The sequence below is a fragment of the Amia ocellicauda genome, chromosome 21 (assembly GCF_036373705.1).
Source record: "Amia ocellicauda isolate fAmiCal2 chromosome 21, fAmiCal2.hap1, whole genome shotgun sequence".
NCBI lineage: Eukaryota > Metazoa > Chordata > Actinopteri > Amiiformes > Amiidae > Amia > Amia ocellicauda.
Window position 1 is genome coordinate 14,276,768 of NC_089870.1, and position 23,295 is coordinate 14,300,062.

Below are 23,295 nucleotides of genomic sequence, written 5' to 3' on the forward strand. Positions count from 1 at the left end.
TGGCACGCCAAACTCTGCCTAAGGTTATATATTATATATAAAAACACACTGAGTTTATAAACTTTCAATCAAAAATTGAGTTAATTAAAGTGGAATGGTTTTACTAGTTTCAATTATCTATTTGACTACATCACTTAACATATATATCAAAGTGTATGTTGTAATTTGATTAATTGATTAACAGTCCTGTAAGATGATTCATCTGGGAAATTAATAATTTTCTATTTTCTACAATTATAGCTCCAGTTGTTAGCAGTATCCACAGGAGTACATGCATGTTTGTCTAGTACTTGTAAACAATAAATGATAATAATAGTAGAGATAGAAGAATAAAAAAATAAGAATTGCCAGTGCATAATGGTATGAGATTAGTCATATTTCCTGAAAGCTACGCGTTTATAATAATAATAATAGCAAAAGTTTTATATTTTTGCACTATATATCTGATCAAAAAGGACACCTAGTACAGTTTATAGTGTATTTAGTTTGTAAGGCAGTTGATCTGTTGGAGTCTGAGCCTTAACAACCGCTTTGTTTGTTAGCTACCATTTCAAAGACCGACACCAGGGTTTCAGCAACACAGCGGCCCCACTGCTGCACCGTGAACTGTGTAAGTAGACAATGCTTAAACACTGTTCATGTGGTCATTATTGTGCTTAAAATCGTCATTTCTCTCTCTAATCCAAGATATCTATATACGAATGCGCACTAACTCAGCGGAGGGATACAGTTCGTTTGGAAAGGACGCAAAGTTTGAACGTCTCCAGTGTCTGCCAACGAAACACCAACCATGGAGCCCGGATCGAAATATGAAGATTTAAATTTAACCCCAGAAGAGGTGGACCGCTTCAGCAAGGCGTTCAAGGACGAGAAATTCCGGCAGATGCTGTGGGAATATGCCGACGAGATCTCCAACCCGGAGAACAAGAAGAAGTACGAGGAGGAAATCGCGCAGATGGAGCAGGAGAGGGGCATGGACGTCCGATTCATCCACCCCGCGCCGGCCAGAGCCCTGAAGACCAGCGTGGGCGGCGGGCAGAAGTGCTTCATCAACATCTGCACCAACCACCTCATCCACAAGCCGGGGTGCAGGAAGAGTGATGCGGCAGAGGGGATGCATTGGACCCTGCCGTACAGCTTGACCCCGGGGAGGCAAGAAATGGACCCCAAGGGTAACAAGCACTGGATATACGACGTCGTGTTCCACCCCGACACGCTTCACATGGCCGGGAAAAACGACAGGTTTATGAAAATGATTGACAAGACGGCGATGGACGCCATTGAGGAACACTACAATGTCCAACTAGATGAGAGAAACGTCAAGGTGTTGAAAATGAAGTACAAGGGGGTCCCCCATCCCGCAGTGCTTCGCAAACCACTAGCGGACACAGTGACCGAAAAGGAACCGGCTGACCCGAATGACCCTCTGCGGTTCCCGTACCCCTATAACAACAACAACAACAACAACAACAACACACAGAAACACACAGTGCCATCAAAATACGTGGACGGTAAAACGGAGAAAGTCACCCCAGACCCAGCAGAACCCGGTCCACCTACGGAACCAAATTATAAGATGAAGTTCAGGTCGTACATTGACTTGCAAGATTACAGGTGTTCCCGCGATTCTGCCCCCAGTCCCCGACCCCGGGAGATCGTCATCACCGTGGACCTGCCTCTGCTCAGCTCCGCGGGGGAAACGGGCCTGGATGTGACCGAGAACCGGCTGCTCTTACAATCCCAGAAACCGGCGTACAGGCTGGACGTGACTTTACCTTACCCCGTGGACGAACAGCAAGGCCATGCCAGATTCATTAAAGGCACCAGACAGCTGGTTGTCACTTTGCCCGTGTTGCCGCTGAAGCAGGACCCGACAGCCGGAGCCGGCGGCCCGCAGCAGGTGGTGAGCGAAGCCCCAACTGGAGACGGCAGTGAACACGAAACCGCCACCTCTCAACTTCCAACATGGCAGGAAAGCAGTATCCCAGATGCCCCTGGAGCTGTAACAAACCACCCTTCATTACAGGTCCAAAATAAAGCATGTGTCACTGTATCCGAAGGCTTGAAGCTGGTTTCTGAATTGACAGAGTCGGCGATTGATGAGAGTCCAGATGTGTCTGAACCCCCAAACCACAACTGCGATGTCCCGCCATTCACTTCGGAGAGGGACGAGGTGACCGCAGACTGTGATGTGCATGGCCAAGGCGAGGTACATCATAATGGAAGTTTGCCATTGTGAAACTCAGTTTGCAATGTCCTGGTTTCCATTGAGTGCAATATAATGCGCCTTTTCCCTCTGTCAGTAGATGTAAAAGCATGGCCAGCTAGACCAGTAATGCCACAATCACATCCAGAGTATAAAGTTGCAATAAGAACAATTACAGATAATTATTTGTTAACGAGGCCTACCTGACACTGGCCACATAATTGAGTTACTTGAGCCAGTGTCTTAGGTTAATGAGCTGTAGAGTGGTAATTAATTGTGAAGAGATTGAACATGCAATTAAATATACAGTGTAATCACAGATTGTCCAAATTAGATGCATTACAACAAGCTACATGAAAACAGTGTTTTTCCCTTTAACGTCTACTGTCAATTTATACTGTGCAAGCTTGCATGAAAGAAAGCAGCTGCCATCGAATAAAACACCTGTGTCATCCTGATTTCATTGCCTGGATGAGCAAAAGTATAGAAGTGGGACAAGATTCAGAGACTGCAAACTGGTCCTTAGTTCTCCAGTTTATGTGCAGAGGGGGGGGGGGCAGCATTAAAGTGGCACTTACCTCAAGACATACAGATGTAGAGGGGAGTTAGGGTAAAAAGAACAAAACAAAGTGCAAACTAATCCCTCCACCATATATACATGGGAAATGCATCCCTGTGTAAAACATGTACATTACTGATATATTTATTACTCATTCTGAACATGTACATTTTCACCCAAAGTAGACAATCCAGTTACAGACCCATTCCCTTCCCTGGCCATAGAATTATTTTTGAATTGATATGATATGCAGGCTTGAGCATTGCTGTCTGGAAAAATCAATGTTGTTTCTATTGAGCATCTGTCAGTCATGTTTTGAAAAATGCAACAGTAAACCGTAGAATTTTGAAAGGTATCAAAATATGTGAGATCTGAAAGCACTGTATTGTCTCTCGCCTTACAAAAAAAGGTCAGCAGTACTAGCACTTTTCAGCTGGTAATTGGTTGTTTCAAAATGACATGTAACAGCTTGTAAAGTGATTTTATGTGATTGCAAGGTATCTGTTGGAAATGCTTTTTTTGTGTCCTAGGCCTTCTCATTTAAGTTGATAATGTATGCTAAATAGCTGGAAGAAAATGACAACTTTGAAATCAAATCTTTTTATCCTAGTACACCCAATGACTCATACCCGTCGTGTGCACTTAGATTTCAAATGTTGGTTCCATCTTTTACATTTTCTAGGTTATGTAGGATAGGGACATTACCTGTGGGACTGGCATATTTCAGTCCAGTTTTCAAATTAAAAGCATAACTTAATATTCATTATGTGCAAGCCTCCCTCAAAAATATATATTATTTGCAATTAATAGATTAATAAAAAGCATAATGAAAAAGAGCCAGACGCTTCTTTTCTGAAGATTTGTATCTGCCAAACCTCTATGCATATTGCACAGAAACAACATTGCAGACGTATAAAGTCTTGTTGATTCTGTGCAGATAAAATATTCTGCTTTTAGTATAATTTCTTCAGTCAAAAGCACAGTTTTTTTGGACTGATGTGTGCCTCATGAATGTTACGTGATACTCATCTCAGTATATGTCCCAGAGTAGTTAATTAATCCGCTCCTCGCTATCAACAACTTTGCCCCTTTGGGTGAGAAATTCTGATGGCTCATGACAAGTCTTTACACCAGCCTGCACTGCTGAGCTCTGAGAACTCTATGAACCAATCCATGGTGGCAGCTTCTGAAGACACGCATGTCCCTCAACTGAAACCTGCTGCTGAGCTCTCTCTAATCCCTCTTTTGACATGGCAGTTCCCAGGAAAGGGTAATCAAACATTGACTAAATCAGTGTTTAAGAATTAAAAGCAGAGTAATGCCATTCAAAATAAATACCAACAGGCTTTATTTTTCCAGACCATTTTGCTTTTAATGGAATATGCTATATTGCTAGAAAGTGCCATGATGCCTCCTCTCAATAAACCATCTCTCCTAAAACTGAGCAGCCTAACGTCGTGCATTGATATTGAGGTGATTGTAGCAAGACATTTCAAAGCTCTTAGTCTCAGGTCAACATGTGTTTTGTGTTTTCCTGACACACATTCTTCATGTGTGTTATGAAATCCAAATGAAAGGAGGGTTTGTTAATTCAACTCCTCTTGCTGATTTTATTTCTTGAATATATTGTACTTGGTTTCATAAAACAAGGAATGTTCCACTGTCCAGAACAAAATGCTTTGAAATATGTTGTAAGTTGAAAGTAATTATTTCAAAATTTGGTTGTGTTCTACCAGCAGTCTACCATAAAAAATAAATAATGCCCTTCTCACCGTATCCCAAATTGCCATTTAAAAAATGTTTATTTAAATACATAATTCATCTGGTGTGCTAAAATTGCAAAGCATTAACATTTAACCGCAGTTGTACATTGTGCATTTACGAACTTGTTCATGCTTCTAGGCCCTACTTCTTTGTGGATGATTAACCGTTTTAATAACATTTCTTTCAGAGGGATGCTGACATCTCTCATCAATCTCAGGACAAACAAAGTAATAAACCAGGGGGAAAATCAAAAGCTGCATCTGTCTTCCACTCTAATATGGACAGCACTGTGAGAGAGGAGAACTCATCCCCCGGAGCGGCTATCCCAGAGACGGGGACAGATCCCAGAGCACAGGGACCGGCCGAAGACCCCGCCTCTCTCGCAGTATGCTGGCCTGGGGCTCAGAGCTCAGAGCGGAGTCCCAGTCCAGACATAACTGAACAAAGTACAGAGCCCGTAGCTGGCCATCTGCATCCCGATGAGCCTGCTTTTACAAGGGAGCAGACCACAGGCACACTAGATGTTGCCAGCACAGGTGAAACAGCCAGGAAAGAGGTGTGTTTCAAAGAGGAGGTCGCAGAAGCAGATGTGCCAGATCTTGATGAAGACGACCTCCCCACCGAGCAAGAGACTGAGTTCCCGGAGAGCGTGCCAGCCCCAGCTATCATTAGGGAAGTGAACACTATCGATGGAGAAGTTGAGGTCATTAGTAATCACACCACCTCAGCTGCGTTCTCATTTCACAACTCCCTTTTATATGAGCTGGATTAATGCTGTTTTCGTGCAGTTATTCAGTTGTGAATATATAAGTGTTTGCATTACGATTAAATAAGAATTAATCTAACTGATACAGGATTCACAGCCATTCTGCATTTCGTGTTGGTTAATGAGTGTTTTCAAACCGTTTCTGCCTGCCTGTGTTATTTAACATTTAAAATAAGCACAGGAAAATTAAAAAGAAAAACTTCCAGTACATTCAGAAGCTTTTTCCCATTATAGGTATTCTCTGGACATTCCTGTAGAGCTGCTTAAATACATTTATTCTGTGAATTATTTGTCGTGAGTTCCCAAGCAGCTTTACAATTTACTTTCAGATCACTACATGTTTACTTTGAAGAGCAGTCCTTGCTAATTACAGGAGAGAGGAAAAAAACATTCCCAGCCTGCATTCAAGGACAGCTGCTCTTACAGGATTTACAAGCCTAACTGTGATATTGGTAGCAAAATAAAAACCAAAGCAAAATGAGTACATCGTAGCGTCAGACTGCCATTTGTTTGTTGTCAAGTGCCAACTGCATTTATTTTTTTTGTCCCTCAGCTACCTTTCCAGCAGTTAATTTGTTGCTGCTACACACACTATATGGCCATTCACTGAATCAAGTTCGGTTACTGCTGTGCGATTTCGGAGTGCTTTCCTGTCTTGTGTCATTCTAGAATTACTCCCTCGTTAGGCAGAACTTGCTGCAGGAGCTTGGGCCCAAGAGCACATCAATCACAGAGAAGGAAGCCCGGTCTGGTTAGAGGTGCTGGTGAACCTGCACAAAGCTCTAGACTTTTTCTCCTCAGGGTGTTTCTTTGTGAGTTTGGAACATTAATGGATCTTTTTCTCCTTTTATAATAATGAGGGGGGATGAAAGCCTGCCAGCACTGAGGGAGAGTAAAAGGCTTTTTTTCAGTTTTTTCTCTGCAGGATAGAAAAAACTATAAAATTGAGTTTTCAAGACTCGTCTGGACTGAAAATGCACTTTTTGTAAGATATCTGCGGACAATGATTAAAGCAGTGTACTAAAGTTAGATTTGTGATATAGCTCATCAACTCTGAGCTCTGCTGAAGCACAAGCCGTGCGCTGGGGCAGTGATTCTCAGGAAGATCCGTTTGCTGTTCTTACAAATTCGAACTGACCTTTGTAGTTGATCCAGTCACAAGGTTTAAGTGTGAAGGGTAGACAAAGAGACAAAATGTCTTCCTTTTTGGAATTCTAACGCTGGTTGGCAATTGGCAGCGAAGAGTGGCTACCCCTGGAGAATAATGGCACAAACTTTACTCCAGGTGCAGTGTAGTGAATATGGCATGTCTTACAAAAAAGCTTTGTACTGAGAGAAATGGTGGACGTTTTAGGTTTGCTGCTGTCAGCCCTCTGTATATAAAACATGTTAATTCTGTATACAAAACATTGCATCAACTCAAATGCATATATTATTCATGACAAAACACTTAGCTTTTACTGTTCACAGTTATAATGAAAACCTATTTCACAAATTCAAAGGGACCCGTTTCTGTTTTTCTCACTGTTCCTCAAACATTTTCTGCCATTAGTGAAATAGACCAATGTATGTTTAATACATTGCTCTCAAAAGATATTTTGCCTGCAGCTATAACATTTTGATTTATGTTTGGTTACATCAGTGGAGCTGCAGGGGGTTGGGTCTGATGCAAATTTGAATGGAAGATCAGTAAATGGGGACAAGGTGTCTCAAGAGACCACATGTTTGATGTCAGCAGATCTATATAGCACAACTATGTGAAAATTACTTATACATGCATAGTACATAGCCAAGACTACTAATTCAAATAAAGGATTAAGGTACCCTGACAACTACTTGTTTCATATGAAAATCAGGCCCTAGCTTAATCTTTTCTGAAACGCAACACAGTCCAATTTACTATTCAAACCACCCATAGCTTGATAATGACAACAGTCTTATTGATGTTGTGAGTAGTGGTTTGAAGATTGCGGTTTAAATTATTTCGATTTTATCATTTCTCTACCATGTATTCGCAGGTTCTCTGGTATTTATCTGCTGTTCAACAAGTGGATTTCAAATACTCCTACATACCGGCAAAAACAAGATTCTAAATGTAGGGCTGAATAAAACAAATGCTTTTAAACATGCTCTGCCCACTTCAGATCAGTTTATATCTAGGAACATAAAACTACTCTAAAACAGTATTACTTGGCTGAGTTTTTTTTTCTGCACACTGATTTTTTTTTTTTTTAATCAGAATATTTATATTCTATGTGGGTGGTTATTTTCTCCTACCATATTCATTATGTTTATTTTGTATGCATAATCAAACTCAAGTTTTATCACTGAATCAGAAAATCATATAATGGTGTTTAAAGGTATGAAAATAATGTTTATGAATATTTGAAGACATAAATGGTACGTTAAAGGCAAACATATTACTAACAGTTCAATTGTCAGTGATTTTAAGCACCCCACAAAGGTACGTTCCCCCCCAATTTTTTTTTATTGCAGCTGATTTTCAGTTGTTTGTGAAAGATTTTGTATTTATTTTGCAGTTGCAGTAAGTTGCTTTAATTAGTTATAAAATTACCTGTTAGAGTAATTATTCATGTTTCTTTCCTTTTTTTTACAAAAGTAGTTGAATCTCCAGTGGAATCAAACACCTGCAAAAAAATACACTGACCCTCCTTAAATTATTATATTGTAACACTTCACAATATATTTTTTCTTGGTTATTAAAAAGACACTCATTTAGAAGCCCAAACCCCATGTACTTTATTTGGGACAATCCCATAAAACAACAGGCATTTAACAGTCCATAAAGAAAAAAATATATATTCAAAAGGCTTTAAAGAGGATGCTTGGAGTGAATGTCACTGTAACCTACGGTAGCTCTTGCAGAGCTCATGGTCCCTGATGTCTCCCCATCCTCCGTTCTTCACGTGGGGGGACACCCCTGCTGCAGGCAGATTCTTAGTTATGAGGAGGCTCTTTGGAAACAAGAAATTGACTGTGTTCAGCAGAATACTATGGATTTTAGACTTCTGGGTGGATGGCATGCAAGCTTTCTTGTGATGCATCCCGCAGTCCCCAGCATGAAAGATCCTGGGGGCTTCACTCACCATGACCTTCCAGAACGACGGCAGGCAGGTCACAGTGAGGTGCTGCAGGGACCAGTCCCAGTTGTAGTCGTCGTAGGTGCAGAAGCTGTCGGTGCACTGGATCAGCTGCTGGTAAGTCTCCCTGCTCATGGCCATGCCCATATTGTGTTCAGTTGACTTCCAGGCTTTCACCTCCACTTTGTTGGCCTTGCCAGATAAGCCAGTGTGCGCATATCCCCCGAGAGACAGAACATCGCAGTCGCGGCAATGCTCTTTCTTCAGGCTGGACATCATCTGGAGGAGGTGGTAGAAGTCAGGGGCAAGATAGTGATCCTCTTCAATGAGCAGGACCCACCCATTGTGGTCTTTTAAGGCTTTCACTCTTTCCCAGACAAAGTGCAGCTTCCACCACCAGTGATGCTTAGTCTGGGAGAATTTGGCTTCTCTGTAATGGCCAAAGGAATCCGGGTACTCTGCATTAATGCAGCCCAACTTTAAGGCATCCTTCTTGGGAATGTCTCTGGGGCAGTCTTTGGGGTCATTCCCGGGGAATTCTTGAGGGTACAGCTGAATGCTGAAGGGAAAGAATATTTGAAGGACTTGGCAAAAATCAACAGTGGCAACAACTTGGTTAATCTCTGGAGACCAGTAGTCGTGGCTAAAAATTAATAGTATATTCTCAATGCCCTTGGCTTTCCTAAGGGATTCTATCAGCAGGCTCAAATACTCTGGTCTGTTGTGTACTTGGACCACCACAACCAGATCATCTTTCGGACGCGTCTTAAACTTTTCAACATTCTTGATGGTCTGGTCAAAGTTCAGCTGATAAACAATCCCACGATACACTAAGGTCATATTGTCCACCTCAGGCTTGTGGACTTTTTCAGGCTGCGTGTCATTGGAAACCCTCCTGTTCCCAGAAGTGCTATGTGCCCGGTTACTCCTCACATTCTCAATGTCTTTGGAGAACACTTCACTTTTTTTTTGTTTCCCGCTGCTCCAAAAGGCAAAGCCACAAGCCAGGACAACAAGAGTTAATATAAAAACCTTCCGCTTGTAGATTCTGAATCTCATGACAGGCAGTGATCCAGCAGAATAAAATGTGGAAAAAAACAGCAGGATTTAAATCCAAACTGTCTGCTATGTCAGGGATTAAAACTTGTGTTAAACGCAAAATGTTTATCTGTGTTTTTTCTTTACTTTAGACTCTTGAAATCTTGCAAACATGGATCCACTCAGTAGGTCAGCAAAGTCAAACATATCCAAAAGGGCATGGTACTCTAATATGCAGCAATTTCACAGCTTGCATACATTGAAGCCACAGATAATTTCTGGAAAACAAACACATAGATTATGATTAGTGCTTACACTGGCTCCATTACTGTTAGCCTATTATACATCCTTCTGGCAGAGAGCACATGTGCACTCTATTACTGATGAAGCCATTTAGCCTGGGTCACAAGTCAGTGTTAACAAATGGACCACAATCCTAATCCAATTTGATAGATTCAAATTATTTACGTATTAGAGATTTATTCAACTCTACTCTTTTATTGTTATTACTTTTATATTTTGAGATAACAAACCAGGAGGCAAAACACAGAATTAAAGCAACTGTTCATTTAATTTAGGGGGTTATTTAAATGCAGTGAATATAAAGAGTTTCTGCACACCGGGTGTAGCCTACATACAGTGCCTGTAATAAAAAATTAATCTAGAGGGCAGATCTAATGTTTGCTTTCCAGCTGCAGGACAAATATTATTTACAATAAAGATCTGTAGTTTAATCTTAACATGAATATTATTATAATTAGAACAATGCATTCGAGCAGGATGTTGATATGATACACAACTTTAAATCTTGTTGGAAATCTATTCTATAAATCCCAGTTTTTCTAACTATCGCTTTAGTAACAGGTGTCTTTACACAAGGTGCATTGTACACTGTCTCCAATTAAAATCTACTCTATTACTGCTATTAACCTGGTGTACAGATATATATTGGACAACTGGAGCTTATAAACTGTGACTTATTTGTAAATCAGGTGTGTAAATACAGCCACCAAACAATACACACTGACTTGGTATATGAAGTCCTAATATACGTTTTATTTTGTCAGTTTAAATAGGCTTAACGCTTCTTTATCTGTACCTCTCAGTGGTCCAGATAACTTAAGACACACAGACAATAGCGTAATTCAAAGGGATTAATGATCTATACTGTAAAGAATCTAACTGTCTATTTGTTTTAGAGCTTTGAAAATATCTACCCAGGCGTGGGTTCATTAGTACAAATTAGGCGACTATGTCAATAATGTTACACAAATTAAGCCGGCACACCTGGCTCTGCTGGAAATGCCTACAAAAATGATGGAAACAAAATAGTAAATGCATTTTAAAACAACTTGCATGTGTCCTAAAGTAATGCACTTTGATGCATAAATCAGATCCTATTACTGGGGTTTGAATTAAATCCAAAAGTCTGCTATAGCTTTCTAGCAGGGGTCATCCAAAAAAAAAGTTCAGTTCAGTTCCTGTGAGAGGGACTAGTGCACACTTTTGTATTGGAAATGCACTACCTCACCTTAAAGATACTTTAAACCTGTAAGCCCTTCAGAGATCAGATATTCACAACTTAAAAAGCGGCAGCAGGTGCAGTCCCACTTCAGCTCTGCTGTCTAAACAAAAACAGGTGATGCAGCTACAGCAAAAACTAACTCCTGACATTGAGTTTAAAGTACACGATTTTGTACCAAATGTATGGCATTTTTTCTTGTTCTTGTTTAAGCCTTACTGGAGACACGGATCATGTATAATAAGCCCAAAACAGATGAGAGGGGTTATAGTATCAATGAAACTGCAGTAAACGTGTAGAAATGCCAAGCACTAATTCAGTATGCATTTATTGACAGCATATTGAGTTTTAGTGATAGCTCCATGCATGGTGGCGATGGCAGTACAGAAAACCGAGCCCTTATTTCAGCATCGCTACACATCCGCAGAGCACAGTGTTGTCAGAGCAAGCCCTCAAAAGCTGACGGACAATTCATTGCAAACACAGGATACAAACCGAGATCAGGATGACGGTAAAGTACCGACTTGGGAAACCTGTCATACAACCCTAAACATGCCACCGCACTACCATTGCTGCTGGATAGTTTGTAACGGAGACCAGCACCGTTGCTCCCATTCATAATCATATGTATGGTAATGGTTGCCGCAACCCGAATTATTTCTCTCTCCTTTGTTTTACCTTCAGCGTTTGCGTACTCGGACGATCCGGCTGCAGGTCGGTTGTGGTTAATAAAGAGCGGCTGTGTGGCATTCATTCTCCTCCATGGTCCGCTCCTTTTTTTCCGGATCCCGTTTTCCCCCAAAAGCGCACCGAGCTGAACCACCGCTGACCTCGGTATCCCACAATGCATTACGCCTCCAGGGGGCTCTGGAGACGGTGGTGATTCGAGACGGCCGATGACGTCACAGGCGTCCTCCACAGCGCCCCTCTCCCTTCAGCGGACATGCGCTGTACTGCACTGTGCGACTGTCCCCCTCCCCGAGTCACGCCCAAGTGAGGGGTGGGAGGTTTTTACTGCTGCTGGGGTGTGCTTTTCAGTATCCACTGTATTTGGCTATGTGCAATTATTTAACACGCACAACAGCAATTATCATAGTTTGAATTACAATATTAAAATACCCTACATCTAACTTGTCCCAATAATGTGTCACTCCATTCAGTTTGTAATGTTATTAAATTGTCTGACACTCGTTTTAAGTGTCAAGTGTAGGAAGTCAGTTCATTTTGTATCCACAGCCTTTTCCGATACTGCCCGAAAATCAGACACTAACGGCTAAAAATGTATTACAAATATACCAGGGAAGATCATACATTTCCTTTTATTTTATTAAATTTCACTTTCACAGTACAATGTATTTTTTCAGTTGCATCAGATGCATAACAAAACATTTACAGGCTTTATATTTGGTTACAAGTTCAAGACATGAGCACCACCTCCATTCTCTAGTTTTCATGCTAGTGAGCCTGTGCATACAAAAACAATCCCTTAAAACTTTGGAAAGATTTTTCTTCCCAAGAAAACAGTAAGAACTTCCTGGTTAGTTTTGTGTATGCGTGGTAAATGATTTGGATACAAAATATTTAAACAACATGTAAAACAGTGTTGCAGAAGTTCAGATATGAAAAATATATTTAAAAAAAAAGAAGTGCAAAACAAATAACAAAAATAAACTAACATCCACAGTTGCTCAGATGAATCCTGTCACCATAATGTAGAATTAATGTGACAAACCCTGAGAACCGGGATAAGAGACTATTGTTACTCAAATGATAATCTGTAACAGGCCTTTCCCTGGTAAGTACCATCTCAAAGGAACACAATTGTAGTCTGATAGCAGGTATATTGGCAAAGCAGTATGAAATTCAGTTTAAGATAATTAGTTTTAATTTATGTTAGGATAAAGAGATTTTCATTTTGTGTCAAATTAACATTTGGGAAATACAATTAGTGAAGCATAAGCACTGATCTTATTTGCATAACAAATTAGTGGTTTAACAAGCCACATCACAGTCCCCGTTTGCTGTAACACTGAATAGCAACTACGGTTTCCTGCAAATCAAAATCACACATTGACAGTTGGATGGCAGAAAGTCAGTAAGTGAATACAAATAAGCCATTTCTTCATTCAAAAAATCTATGCTGTATTTCAAACAAAGGTCCTATTTATAACCGTGACAAACTATTATTTAAAGGGATTCTTGATCTCAGCGCTTGATTAAATTATCAAGCAACTTCACTCACATGAAGCTGTAGTGCAAGAATGCCATCTAGTCAGTTTTCAGTGGTACTGCGATTTGTATAAAGTACCGATTTGAAATACTGCCTACGTTTCAGTCCTTATCAAGTACAATGCACGTTAAGTTAAAAACAGTTAACTACCTTTAGAGAAATATTAAATTTATCAAAATTATGATTAAATAACTTTAGTATTTCCAAGCAGAAGTCACAGAGGTAACCACATAGAACAATTAAGAGAACAGTGAAAGATCAGAATTTTCCTGGACAGGTTAAACACAATGTAACCTGTTCATAAAAAAACATGGAAGGCCTGAGTGATTTTTTTATGATCTTAAAAATCCTGAACAAGGTCAGGAAGTCAAACCCAGTGATCTATTCAAATGCATTAGAAACCAGGACCACAGGACACATTTGTTCTAGAGAGAGATTAAATAAACAAAATGCTTTTTCATTTTCCAGGGCATGGAATATGATCAATATTACAAAGTTGGATTCATAATTTGATTAACTTAGTATTGTTTCAGTGATAGGAGTTTTCACTACGGTATGTGTCCAGATTGTTATTTCCTGGGTTGTGTCAACTTTCTATAAAAGCTACATCCCCATTGACATCAAGTATAACTACTGCTTTTAACACAACTGACAGATCTCTTCGTTTGTGGGGGGAGGGGGGGAAGTCTTATTGTGATTTACTATAAAAACTGGAAGACAAACATTTTAAAAAACGGATCACAGGATATTTAAAAAAATGTAAAGGGAATGCATCCCAGTAAAAGCCAAACAAGTATATAATGCACGCATTGGTGTTCTTTGCTGAAGTTTCTTCTAAAGCTGCCCCAAATATATTTTTCCTCTTTCCTTAAATGTTCAACTGTTCATTCTAACCCTGTTTTCTTTAAGAATGAGGTACCTTTGCAAGTAATTATAGTTCAAATTACCACCATTGCTTGGAAAGCTGGAACTGAATAAAATACCTGCTACTCTAAAAATGTAGGGGAAGAAGCGGTCCTTTTGAAAGCCTAAAGTTGCCTTCACACAGTAACATTCAGCAGAGAGGGCATCACCTTAAAAACAGTACATGTGAACACACTGGACACCACTCACAGCGAAGACGTCGTCAAGCCTGTTCCATGCACCACAGAACACTCAACTCATGAGTTCAGCATGCAGTCAGTGATACCAACATTCATTTTGTTATCAGCAGCCTGTTACAGACACCACCTTAACCCAAGTTATCTAGTGCTACGTTGAAGGCATTTGTCAAGGAAAACTGAGTAGCAGGTCAGGGAACAGAAGTGACACTGCACTGGCGCCTCTGTCCCCCCCATGTTGTCCACCAGCACCACTGTGTGAGACACATGGTGAAGGTTCATGTTTACCGAGGTCTGGATGAAGTAGTTCAGGCACGCTTTCCCACAGTCGCAGGTTTTAGCAACCTCCAGGTCATGGCACAGGTGTGCAGGAATGAGGTGAGGCCCATAAGGTATCCTGTCATAATTAGAAAGAACAATTAAGTAAAACTACTACATTTTACAAATACAGGCTTCAAACTAAAATATTCAAACATTGCCTACTTAATGTAAAACCATTTAAAAGATTTTAAACCAAGAGCTTCTCACCTGTGGTTAACTGTTGCTCTTGCAGCCATCTCCAGCAGGGTAAGGGGAAACTTCAGCTGTATGGTGTGATCTAGAGGGTTGGGCTGGGTGAAGGGGTTCCCAAATAAGTCCAGGCTGTCCAGTGACAGCTTGCGGAACTCACTGGGCAGGTAAGGCAACTGGTTACGGGCAGCTGACAGGAAGCGAAGTTTAGAGAGGCGCCCAATCCTGAAGGGCAGTCGTACGAGCTGATTGTCATCCAGCTTGAGGTGGACCAGCTCCCGCAGATTGCAGAACTGCGCCGGGAGACCGTGCAGCCGGTTCTGGCTAAGGTCCAGGTGCTGCAGGGATTTCTGCAGTGTGGAGAGGCAGAGGGCTACACTGAAGGACTCCAAGTGGTTGTTGTGCAGGATAAGTTCAGCCAGACATGTCAGATCCCCAATGGTGGCAGGCAGTTTCTTGATGTGGTTGTTGCTGAGGTCGAGTTTGCGCAGTTTCTTCAGCGTCAGCATGCGCATGTCCACACGAGACAGTTTGCAGTAGGACACTTGCAGCTGATCCAAGGAGTAAGGGAAATTGGAGGTCAGTGGGTAATCTTTTTTGGAGGTGATGGCCATTTTGCTCTTTGGTTTCTCCACATCACGGCTCCTGGCCGCAGTAAGGGCAGACAAGGGCAAAGCGTCTGTGTCACTACCTCTGTGAGCCAGCCTGGCGGCAGAAAGGAAGGTCTTCAAGTTGTTGGCATCTGCCTGTACAAAAGGGACACAAATGCGATTTATTATGAAAAAAGATTTGTGGTTTCATGCTAGTAAGCTGTATATAAAAAAAAAAGGATTAATATTCATTACATCATACAGTCTCATGACTCCAACAGGAATTACAAGTTATTGGATCCTCTGTTTGCCTTTATTTTCTTCCCTGTGCTTTTCAACACTGAATGAATAATATGAATGCTTTACTACTGTCTAGGGAAGTGTGTGATCTTCAATGTTCTAAAGGACTTTTTTTTTCTAGCACTGGACCCAGGGATTTCACACATTTGAATAATGCTTTCGATTATTCAAACATTTTTGTAATATATGCAGCTAACTTTTCCTTTGGATTTGAATGCAATGTGTGCAAATCTAGCAGCAAGCTATACAAAGCAAAAGAGCAGGACAATAAATACCAAAAAAATCATGTCTACAAAACACAACCAATAATGCAGTTCTCCATTAGGCTGCAGAAAGGAAATGTCTTATGCAACAAGCAGAAAAAAACTGACATTAACGCTCAGTTGACAGTCTAGATAAAAACACACTTGATGAATGCTTTCATTTTTAATTGTTGGACAAGTTCTGATGTAAATGCAGCACCAATTAGTCCACCAATTAATAACGGGAAAAAAAATAAACCTTGATAAATGCTTTACAGTGAAAAATTAAAAACCTATATTTTTACACAAAACCTCATAAGACATGAATTGTGCAAACATTTGAATTACGCGATTATTAAATTGACAACAGAACCTTTAGTGACTAACAAAAGTAACTTGGGGTTTCCACTTGTGCAACAGCTTTAGGAATACACAAATCATCTTTCCCTCCGCCCCACATATAACACACATCGACAATGACTAATGTAAACCTGATTTAAGCGTTCTATACAGGATCATATTTCAAGTGGAAAGCTACCAATTTACTGGAAAGCTTGTTTAGAGCGTAGATGCCCGGCAGCAAGCTTGTGTCTGTCGAGACATATTACTGCGGACAGCAAACAATACAACAGGAAATTCAATTGGAGAGGGCGGAGGACATAATTACCTTACTAGAATGTTGCTCACAATAAAGTGAGGAATAACATTAGTGTTGTTCAAAAACAAACCTATTTTGAGATTATATATATATATATATATATATATACACACATATACACACACACACACACACACACACACATACATACACACACACACACACACACACTGGAAATACATGATCCCAACCCACCACAGCAAACTCAGATTTTAGACTGGCAATTGTGATGCTAGCAGCTAGGACCCCTGCTCTATTTTCAGCAATTCTACAATGTATGTGGCTGAGAGAGATCCACTGACATTGACGTTTCTAATCAAGTTTCACTAACTGGGTCCTTGAAGAGAGAAATCAAGTACAAGATAGTTGACATACAAAATACAAAGACCACAATAAAAACAGAACTAAAACGAATGAACAAATTATGAACAAACAAATTAGCAGAGGAGCTAAAAATCATTCCAAGTCCTGCAGCAGTTGCCAAGACATTTACTACAAACGGGGGTCACCTTAAAATTGATTAAAACACTGCAGATTTAATAATGTGCATTTGGTACATTCAGCTACAAGCAAAATCAACTGTCAGCTAGAACAGAGGAATACAACAGCTCATGTACCTCCAACCTTAGTACACAATGGGAAACTGATCTGACAGAGCAGCATAACAGTCCAGTCTGGTCTAATTCACTGAATAACCCTCAACTGAATCAATGATACTTTCAGTTAATCCGCATCCCTGCCTCACCCAGAGCTCATATTTATGCACAGAAGACAATAAAGATCAGAAACAGGACATTACCTAGACTGGTTGAAATAAACCTAGTGATCAATTAGTATCTCTGGTTCAATTACCTTGAATGTTTTATCCCTGGATATTTAAAATAATAAATCTATTTCAATCATGCAAATCATTTGAAATACAGATTAATGATCACCATGCCAATCAGACCATGGAAAAAAAGGTGCTTGGTAATTTCTACCTTTTACAGATTAATAAATATACTATATACTTTAATTCAAGAAACCACAAAAAGACCACCTTGATGCTAGCAAAGACTAGCCTCCCAGCTCTTTCTATTACACTGATATAATGGAGTAATAAAAAAGAAAATTAATAAATACAATTAAATGCTGAAGCGACCAGATCAGAAAGGCTCTGGTTTCAGGAAACTAGAGGAAAGGTCACAGCAATCCCACTGCAGTCCTCAGGCCCAGCAGCGGTGCTTTGGATTGGCTGACTGTAACAAAGGCTCCGATTGACATTCCCCCATCACTGACACAGGAAGATGCAGCACAAATTCATAATACTTTTCAGATGTTACAAAGTAAAAACGAAATCTTCCCCCAGTCCCCCAAAACCCAAATATGTACACATTTTAAATAGTGGAGACATGCTGGCATTATGGAAACTGAAAACAACATGAAAATAAAGGCAAGAATGAGTGGAGCATTTAGAAGCAGAAGCTTTATCTCATGTTAGTGACAACCAATGACATGGAAAAATGGCAATTTGTTATAATGCCCATTAAAACATAGGAAGAATGAGACGCTGAAATGATAGATGTCAGTAACAGAGCTGGAGTGATTAGCTTATTTAAAACTTTAATGTTTTTTTAATGATTTTATACAGACAATTAAAGACAATATATATTACATAAAAAGTGGTATTAAGATAAAAACAATTAAATGACAGAAATAGATATAAATATATTCAATGAGCACCCCGAAGAAAGGTCAGTCATTGATTTATTCTCACAGCCTCTTCCCTCAAGTTCAATGATTAAGAACTTGTCAATATGCTCAGCATTTCATTGGACTGGTCTTACATCTTGTTCTGTGTCCCATACCTTGCTCAGGCAGACATCAACTGCAGGTTCCTTCAGCCTCACAGTAGCCTTGCCGTCTTCAACAAACCTGGTGAAGAACTGCTCTATGTTTTCTTTCAACTGTGGGGAATAAACATTACAATATAAGGCAAGGAATTTCAAGATGACAAATCAAAAACATCAAATTACACCCCAGCCTAAATAACCAGTAATGGAACACCAGCTAGTGCTAGCATAACATGTAAATAACAGTTAAAGGGTTAAATTATGGTTTGTGTGCATCCATGTAAGATGTATGGCATTTTCCCAGGTCAATTCTATCATTTTGCCACTTTTAACACTTTAAAATTTTAAACCAAATAATAGCAGATGCCAAAAGCTGTCATTTGCATTATGTACTCAATACCGGAAACAGTGGGAAAACTACAGAAGAACCAGGTTCGTCTTCCCTGCAGCAACTCCAGTCAGTTTTTTACCAAGTCAAGTGTTAATGTTTCACAGTATTATTCCACGATAGTAATTCAAGTTCCTATGGAAAAACAGAATGTGCATAACGCAGCCATGGTACCTAATACAAACTCTAGGAGCATTCATTAGAGGACATGCCAAGTGACAAAACATGGTTAACTACAGGTGACATTTCTATTAATCTATGCCATCTTTCAATTAAGAATTGGTAGTTTTGCATGTGTTTTTCCATTTCTCTAGGATCAGAAGCCACTACAAGTTTACAAAAGACTCTTTCCTGTCCCCAGATGGTGAAAGATACACAGAATAAGAAATTATATAATTCCTCTTTTCATGGACTGCATACAATTAAAATTACAGTTGCATGGAATTCACCCAAATACAGTCTTAATCCTAATGACCTACTTTCACAAAGCAGCATTTTTTTACTGGAAAAAGTGTTTTTTTTTGGGGTAAGAATATGAATCCATGGATACACAAGAATTATTGTTTATATTCTTAGTATATGGTTTGGCAGCCATGCACTACAGTTTAAGTAGTGCCCAACTCCATGCACAAACAAACAGTCAAGAGAGCTGAAATACTTGGGTGTCTTTCCAAAATATAAAAAGAGTGACTATACTGTATGAAAAAAATCATAGTATCATCTTTAGGAAACGTGTAGTTTTTTTAATTGGTGTCATTTGACATGCTCTTTATCTAATAATTTGCATTAGATGTTAGAGGTCATCAATATAACAGTTAAAGAGTTAAATAATCCAGATTACACAGACTCTTTGTTCCAGGAACCATACCATATGCAACTTTGGAGGACAGAATGCCATTTTTTTCACCCATGCCAGCACACCTTTTCCCCACTTTTCACAAGCAGAAAAAAAGAGGAGGCAGTAGAAAGAACAAAACATCTGGTCAGGGATATGGCAATGACGCATCTGATTCTTGTGGGAATGGTATGAATAAAAAAAATAATAATAATAAAAAAAAAAAAAAAATTGCCACGACAATCATGTCAGCTATAGATTATGCACAAATATTACTAAACAAAGCTAAATGTATTAATTTTGTGAGATTTGTAAAATGTAATGTATTGTTAGTGATGCATTAGGGTGATTGCACATTTTGAAGGAAAAAATAAAATAAAAATCACAATATTATTAGAGGGTAGGCCAAGAACACTAATGCACCACTGAATGCAATGACTGCCGGGAAAGACAAATGCACTGTTAAAAGTTTCTTATATGATCGATTTGAACTGGAAAAATCCCAACACCTTTCTCATGCATTAGCAACACAAAAACACATAAAAACATAACTTTAGGAACCGCAGGAGTTCCACTTAAAAGTCATGTTACAACAGAAAAAATTAAATCTGTTTTCTAAATCATGTCCTACAGCCAAAAGCATTTAAATCAGTCTTTGCTTAACATAGCATATGATGCAAAATTTAGATTTGAGATTCTATAGGCCAAACAAGGATTTTGAACCTGTGCAGCTTTACAAGAACATGCATAAAGGGTAAATTAAGGCTTCACCAAAATGGACAGAGACCTGTATTTAATCAGTGTTCCAGCAAGAGAGTCTTAAAAGGTTCATATACACCTTTCAATCAATAAAATATAACTTTCAGGATCCTATATGATTGAATTTGATTAAAGAGGTTTCTAACAATTCATAAATATGAACATGTACCTAGCATTTAGAAAAAAAAAAAATTAACTGAAATATCAAACATCATTGGACGTTAATGTCTATCATAGAAGCAACAATGGTTTAGACTTGAGTATCTTTGTACAAAAAAATCCTTCAACTTATTATTATTGATGATAATAAAGAATATGATCACACAAAAGACCTATACATTGTATTACACTGTGGCCCTATCAAGTTCTTTATACATGTTCTCAAACTGAAATCAGTTATTCTAGACATAGACCATACACATGCTATTAAAAAGACAAAGAAAAAATGAACCTATAGAAAGATACCCTCAGTCTGTGAAACCTTCCAGATGAGTATTCCTGAAATCTAAATGCTACCTCCCCTGCTTTTCCAACACCATTGAAACGCATAAAGCTGCAAACACGTTAAATGTAAAAATCATAATATGTAGGCTACTTATAAAATTAGACAATGAATTTACTTTATTTAAAACTCCAACTGAAACTTATAAAATACTTATACTTATCTGAACAGCTAAGTTAAGAAACTTAAAACACAAAATATGAACACACATACACGCCCACAAAATGAAACTGACCTTATACTTGGAGCCAGCTTTATCCTTCAACGTGCAGATCATCAGATATATGCTGTTGAGCTTGGTGATCTTGTCCAAATGTCTCCCAATTGACAGTACGGCTCTGGCCCCCTTGCCTCGGTTTCTCATCCCATAGGTCGGCAGCATCCGATTGATTACCTCGACTTCGCACTGCAGCTTCATCGTAAATCTCGGCGTGACTCTTGGGTTAGTAAATAGATGTATAAACACCACAGTAAAAACACAGTGTTCATTGTAAACACCCGCCCTACGTCACGCAGGCAGGCAGCCATTCGCCCGGACTGGCAGAACGATGGCCGTGTTCTAGGAGCGCAGATGTCCGCAGCTCTGCGCAGCTCTGCGCAGCTCTGCACAATCGCGCTGATCCCATTGGTGGAGCCGCGCAGATCTGCGACAATCGAACGCGACTCGGTTTTAATTCGACCACATTGTCTCAAGCGGAAGTTGTGCGCACAAAAAAAGCCAGCAGCACTGACGTAACCGCAACGCCCCCGTCAACCCCCTTTGCGTGTCCAATTGCACACGTTTTTGCGGAGTTTGACTTCATGAACAACACAAAACTGTTGTCATCTCTCACTCAGTAATATGATCGCGATCTAGAGAGTATCCGCCAAATCCCGACACTGGGATGAACCTCGACAACATCGCAATACATCCAAGCACGAAGCACAGCGACATCTGGGTCAGTGCCAAGTAGGGGAGAGTTCAGCCATTGTGAGATCATCTCCTAGCGATGGATTGGATATAACCTCCAATGTGGAGCAGAACCGCGTTTACACTTAATGATAAATCATAAAAACCCTGTCCCCACACAAAATACTAGGTTTAAAAATAATAAAAACATGTTAGAATGATTTAGATTTACACGGTTTAATTTAAAGACTTAAATGATCAACACTGACCAGAGTTAGTAGAAACATAGTCCTGTGTTAATGGATTGGGAAAGTAAATCTCTACTTTAGAACTGATTTGTTCCAGCAAAAACATTAAATCCAGTTAAATTATGAATAAAAGACGCGCATACTTCATAAGCAGACTTCAATGAATACACTGCAGAAGGTTCACCATAGCTCAAAGCTTGATAAAAATATACTTTAAAGGTTTACTTTATATAAAATACGAGTTCGTGGATTTATATTTATAAACCACAACACATGCATTATTAAAGTCCACCACAACACAAACACAGAGCCAAAGCTTTAACACAAGCAAACACTAACACTAGGACTGTCAATAAACACAGCAGCGCGGTGTCGATGGGGGATACACTTCCTATGAATATGTACCACAGCAATAACAATGAAAGCCTGAATTGGGAATATAAATAAAAACGTTAACATGATGAAGTTAAATCAAATAGCATCGGCTGGGTATCTAAATGTGTAGCCTATTGTCTTTTTGACATTAGCTCTGAAAACGTTTAATTTGAATGTTTTTGTTAAGTTTTGCATGTTAGTTATGCTTGTTCTACAGAGCATTTCTGAATTTATTAGAATAACCTTGATTTCCCATATACTAGCCTAGGTAATTAACCCTAGCAACAGACTTACTTTCATCTTAAAAACGCCGGCTGAATTTTACAGTAGCATACGTACCATATAAAACGTTGATATTCAGCTGGCCGACAGGACGCAGGCATTTTAAAGATCTTTATACATATTATTCGAGTACAAACACACGGAAAACATAGCAATATTTAAAAGCAACTTACATAGCCGCGCAAACTTACTCGGCTAAAACAAGGCGCACGCTGATTGGATGAGGGAAATAGACACCAGTGAAGAAGCTGAGTCCTGATTGGCAGAATTCTACAATTCGCGGTCGGTGTGTAGCGCAGATTTACGCAGGTCTGCGCCGCTGCACCAATGGGAGCGGTGGGATTCTGCAGATCTGTGCAGAACTGCGGAAATCTGCGCTACAAGAAAGCGACCAAGTTTGATGGAACATTCGGTTTTGTAGTAATTTTAGCGAAGTTATATTCAAAGTTGTAAGTACTCCAAAATGCTTGCAGTATAAATGCAGTTATACTAACATTTAATTTAAAAAAATAAATGTGTAATGCTTAAATGCTAATTAATACAAGGGAAGCTTGATTGAATTCGTTGACATATCAAAGCACAAGGCTGCCATCTACTGG

The 23,295-nt window shown here is 39.5% G+C and overlaps 3 protein-coding genes across 3 annotated transcripts; 1 reads left to right on the forward strand and 2 right to left on the reverse strand.

Moving 5' to 3' along the window:
- The first annotated feature begins 588 nt into the window (after positions 1–588).
- Positions 589–5,779, forward strand: dnaaf2 (dynein axonemal assembly factor 2). The gene is made up of 2 exons (XM_066694150.1): positions 589–2,209; positions 4,717–5,779. The coding sequence occupies exons 1-2, from the start codon at positions 791–793 to the stop codon at positions 5,299–5,301; spliced, it is 2,004 nt and encodes a 667-aa protein (XP_066550247.1). The 5' UTR covers positions 589–790; the 3' UTR covers positions 5,302–5,779.
- A 2,251-nt stretch (positions 5,780–8,030) lies between these two features.
- mgat2 (alpha-1,6-mannosyl-glycoprotein 2-beta-N-acetylglucosaminyltransferase) lies at positions 8,031–11,789 on the reverse strand. Its single transcript, XM_066694154.1, has 2 exons — positions 11,635–11,789; positions 8,031–9,712 (listed from the first exon to the last, which is right to left on the reverse strand). Exon 2 carries the CDS (start codon positions 9,453–9,455, stop codon positions 8,154–8,156), a length of 1,302 nt encoding a protein of 433 aa, XP_066550251.1. The 5' UTR covers positions 9,456–9,712; positions 11,635–11,789; the 3' UTR covers positions 8,031–8,153.
- A 470-nt stretch (positions 11,790–12,259) lies between these two features.
- On the reverse strand, positions 12,260–22,894 carry lrr1 (leucine rich repeat protein 1). The gene is made up of 5 exons (XM_066694251.1): positions 22,754–22,894; positions 21,138–21,339; positions 18,434–18,532; positions 14,815–15,542; positions 12,260–14,683 (listed from the first exon to the last, which is right to left on the reverse strand). Exons 2-5 carry the CDS (start codon positions 21,318–21,320, stop codon positions 14,428–14,430), a joined length of 1,266 nt encoding a protein of 421 aa, XP_066550348.1. The 5' UTR covers positions 21,321–21,339; positions 22,754–22,894; the 3' UTR covers positions 12,260–14,427.
- Positions 22,895–23,295: the final 401 nt, after the last annotated feature.

Coding starts and splice junctions, on each gene's coding strand:
- mgat2 (XM_066694154.1), bottom strand. CDS start 9,455: ATGAGATTCAGAATCTACAAGCGGAAGGTTTTTATATTAACTCTTGTT.
- lrr1 (XM_066694251.1), bottom strand. CDS start 21,320: ATGAAGCTGCAGTGCGAAGTCGAGGTAATCAATCGGATGCTGCCGACC. Junction 18,533..21,137: donor AAGCTGGCTCCAAGTATAAG/GTCAGTTTCATT, acceptor TATTCCCCACAG/TTGAAAGAAAACATAGAGCA. Junction 15,543..18,433: donor TTGATGTCTGCCTGAGCAAG/GTATGGGACACA, acceptor CCTTTTGTACAG/GCAGATGCCAACAACTTGAA.
- dnaaf2 (XM_066694150.1), top strand. CDS start 791: ATGGAGCCCGGATCGAAATATGAAGATTTAAATTTAACCCCAGAAGAG. Junction 2,210..4,716: donor ATGTGCATGGCCAAGGCGAG/GTACATCATAAT, acceptor CATTTCTTTCAG/AGGGATGCTGACATCTCTCA.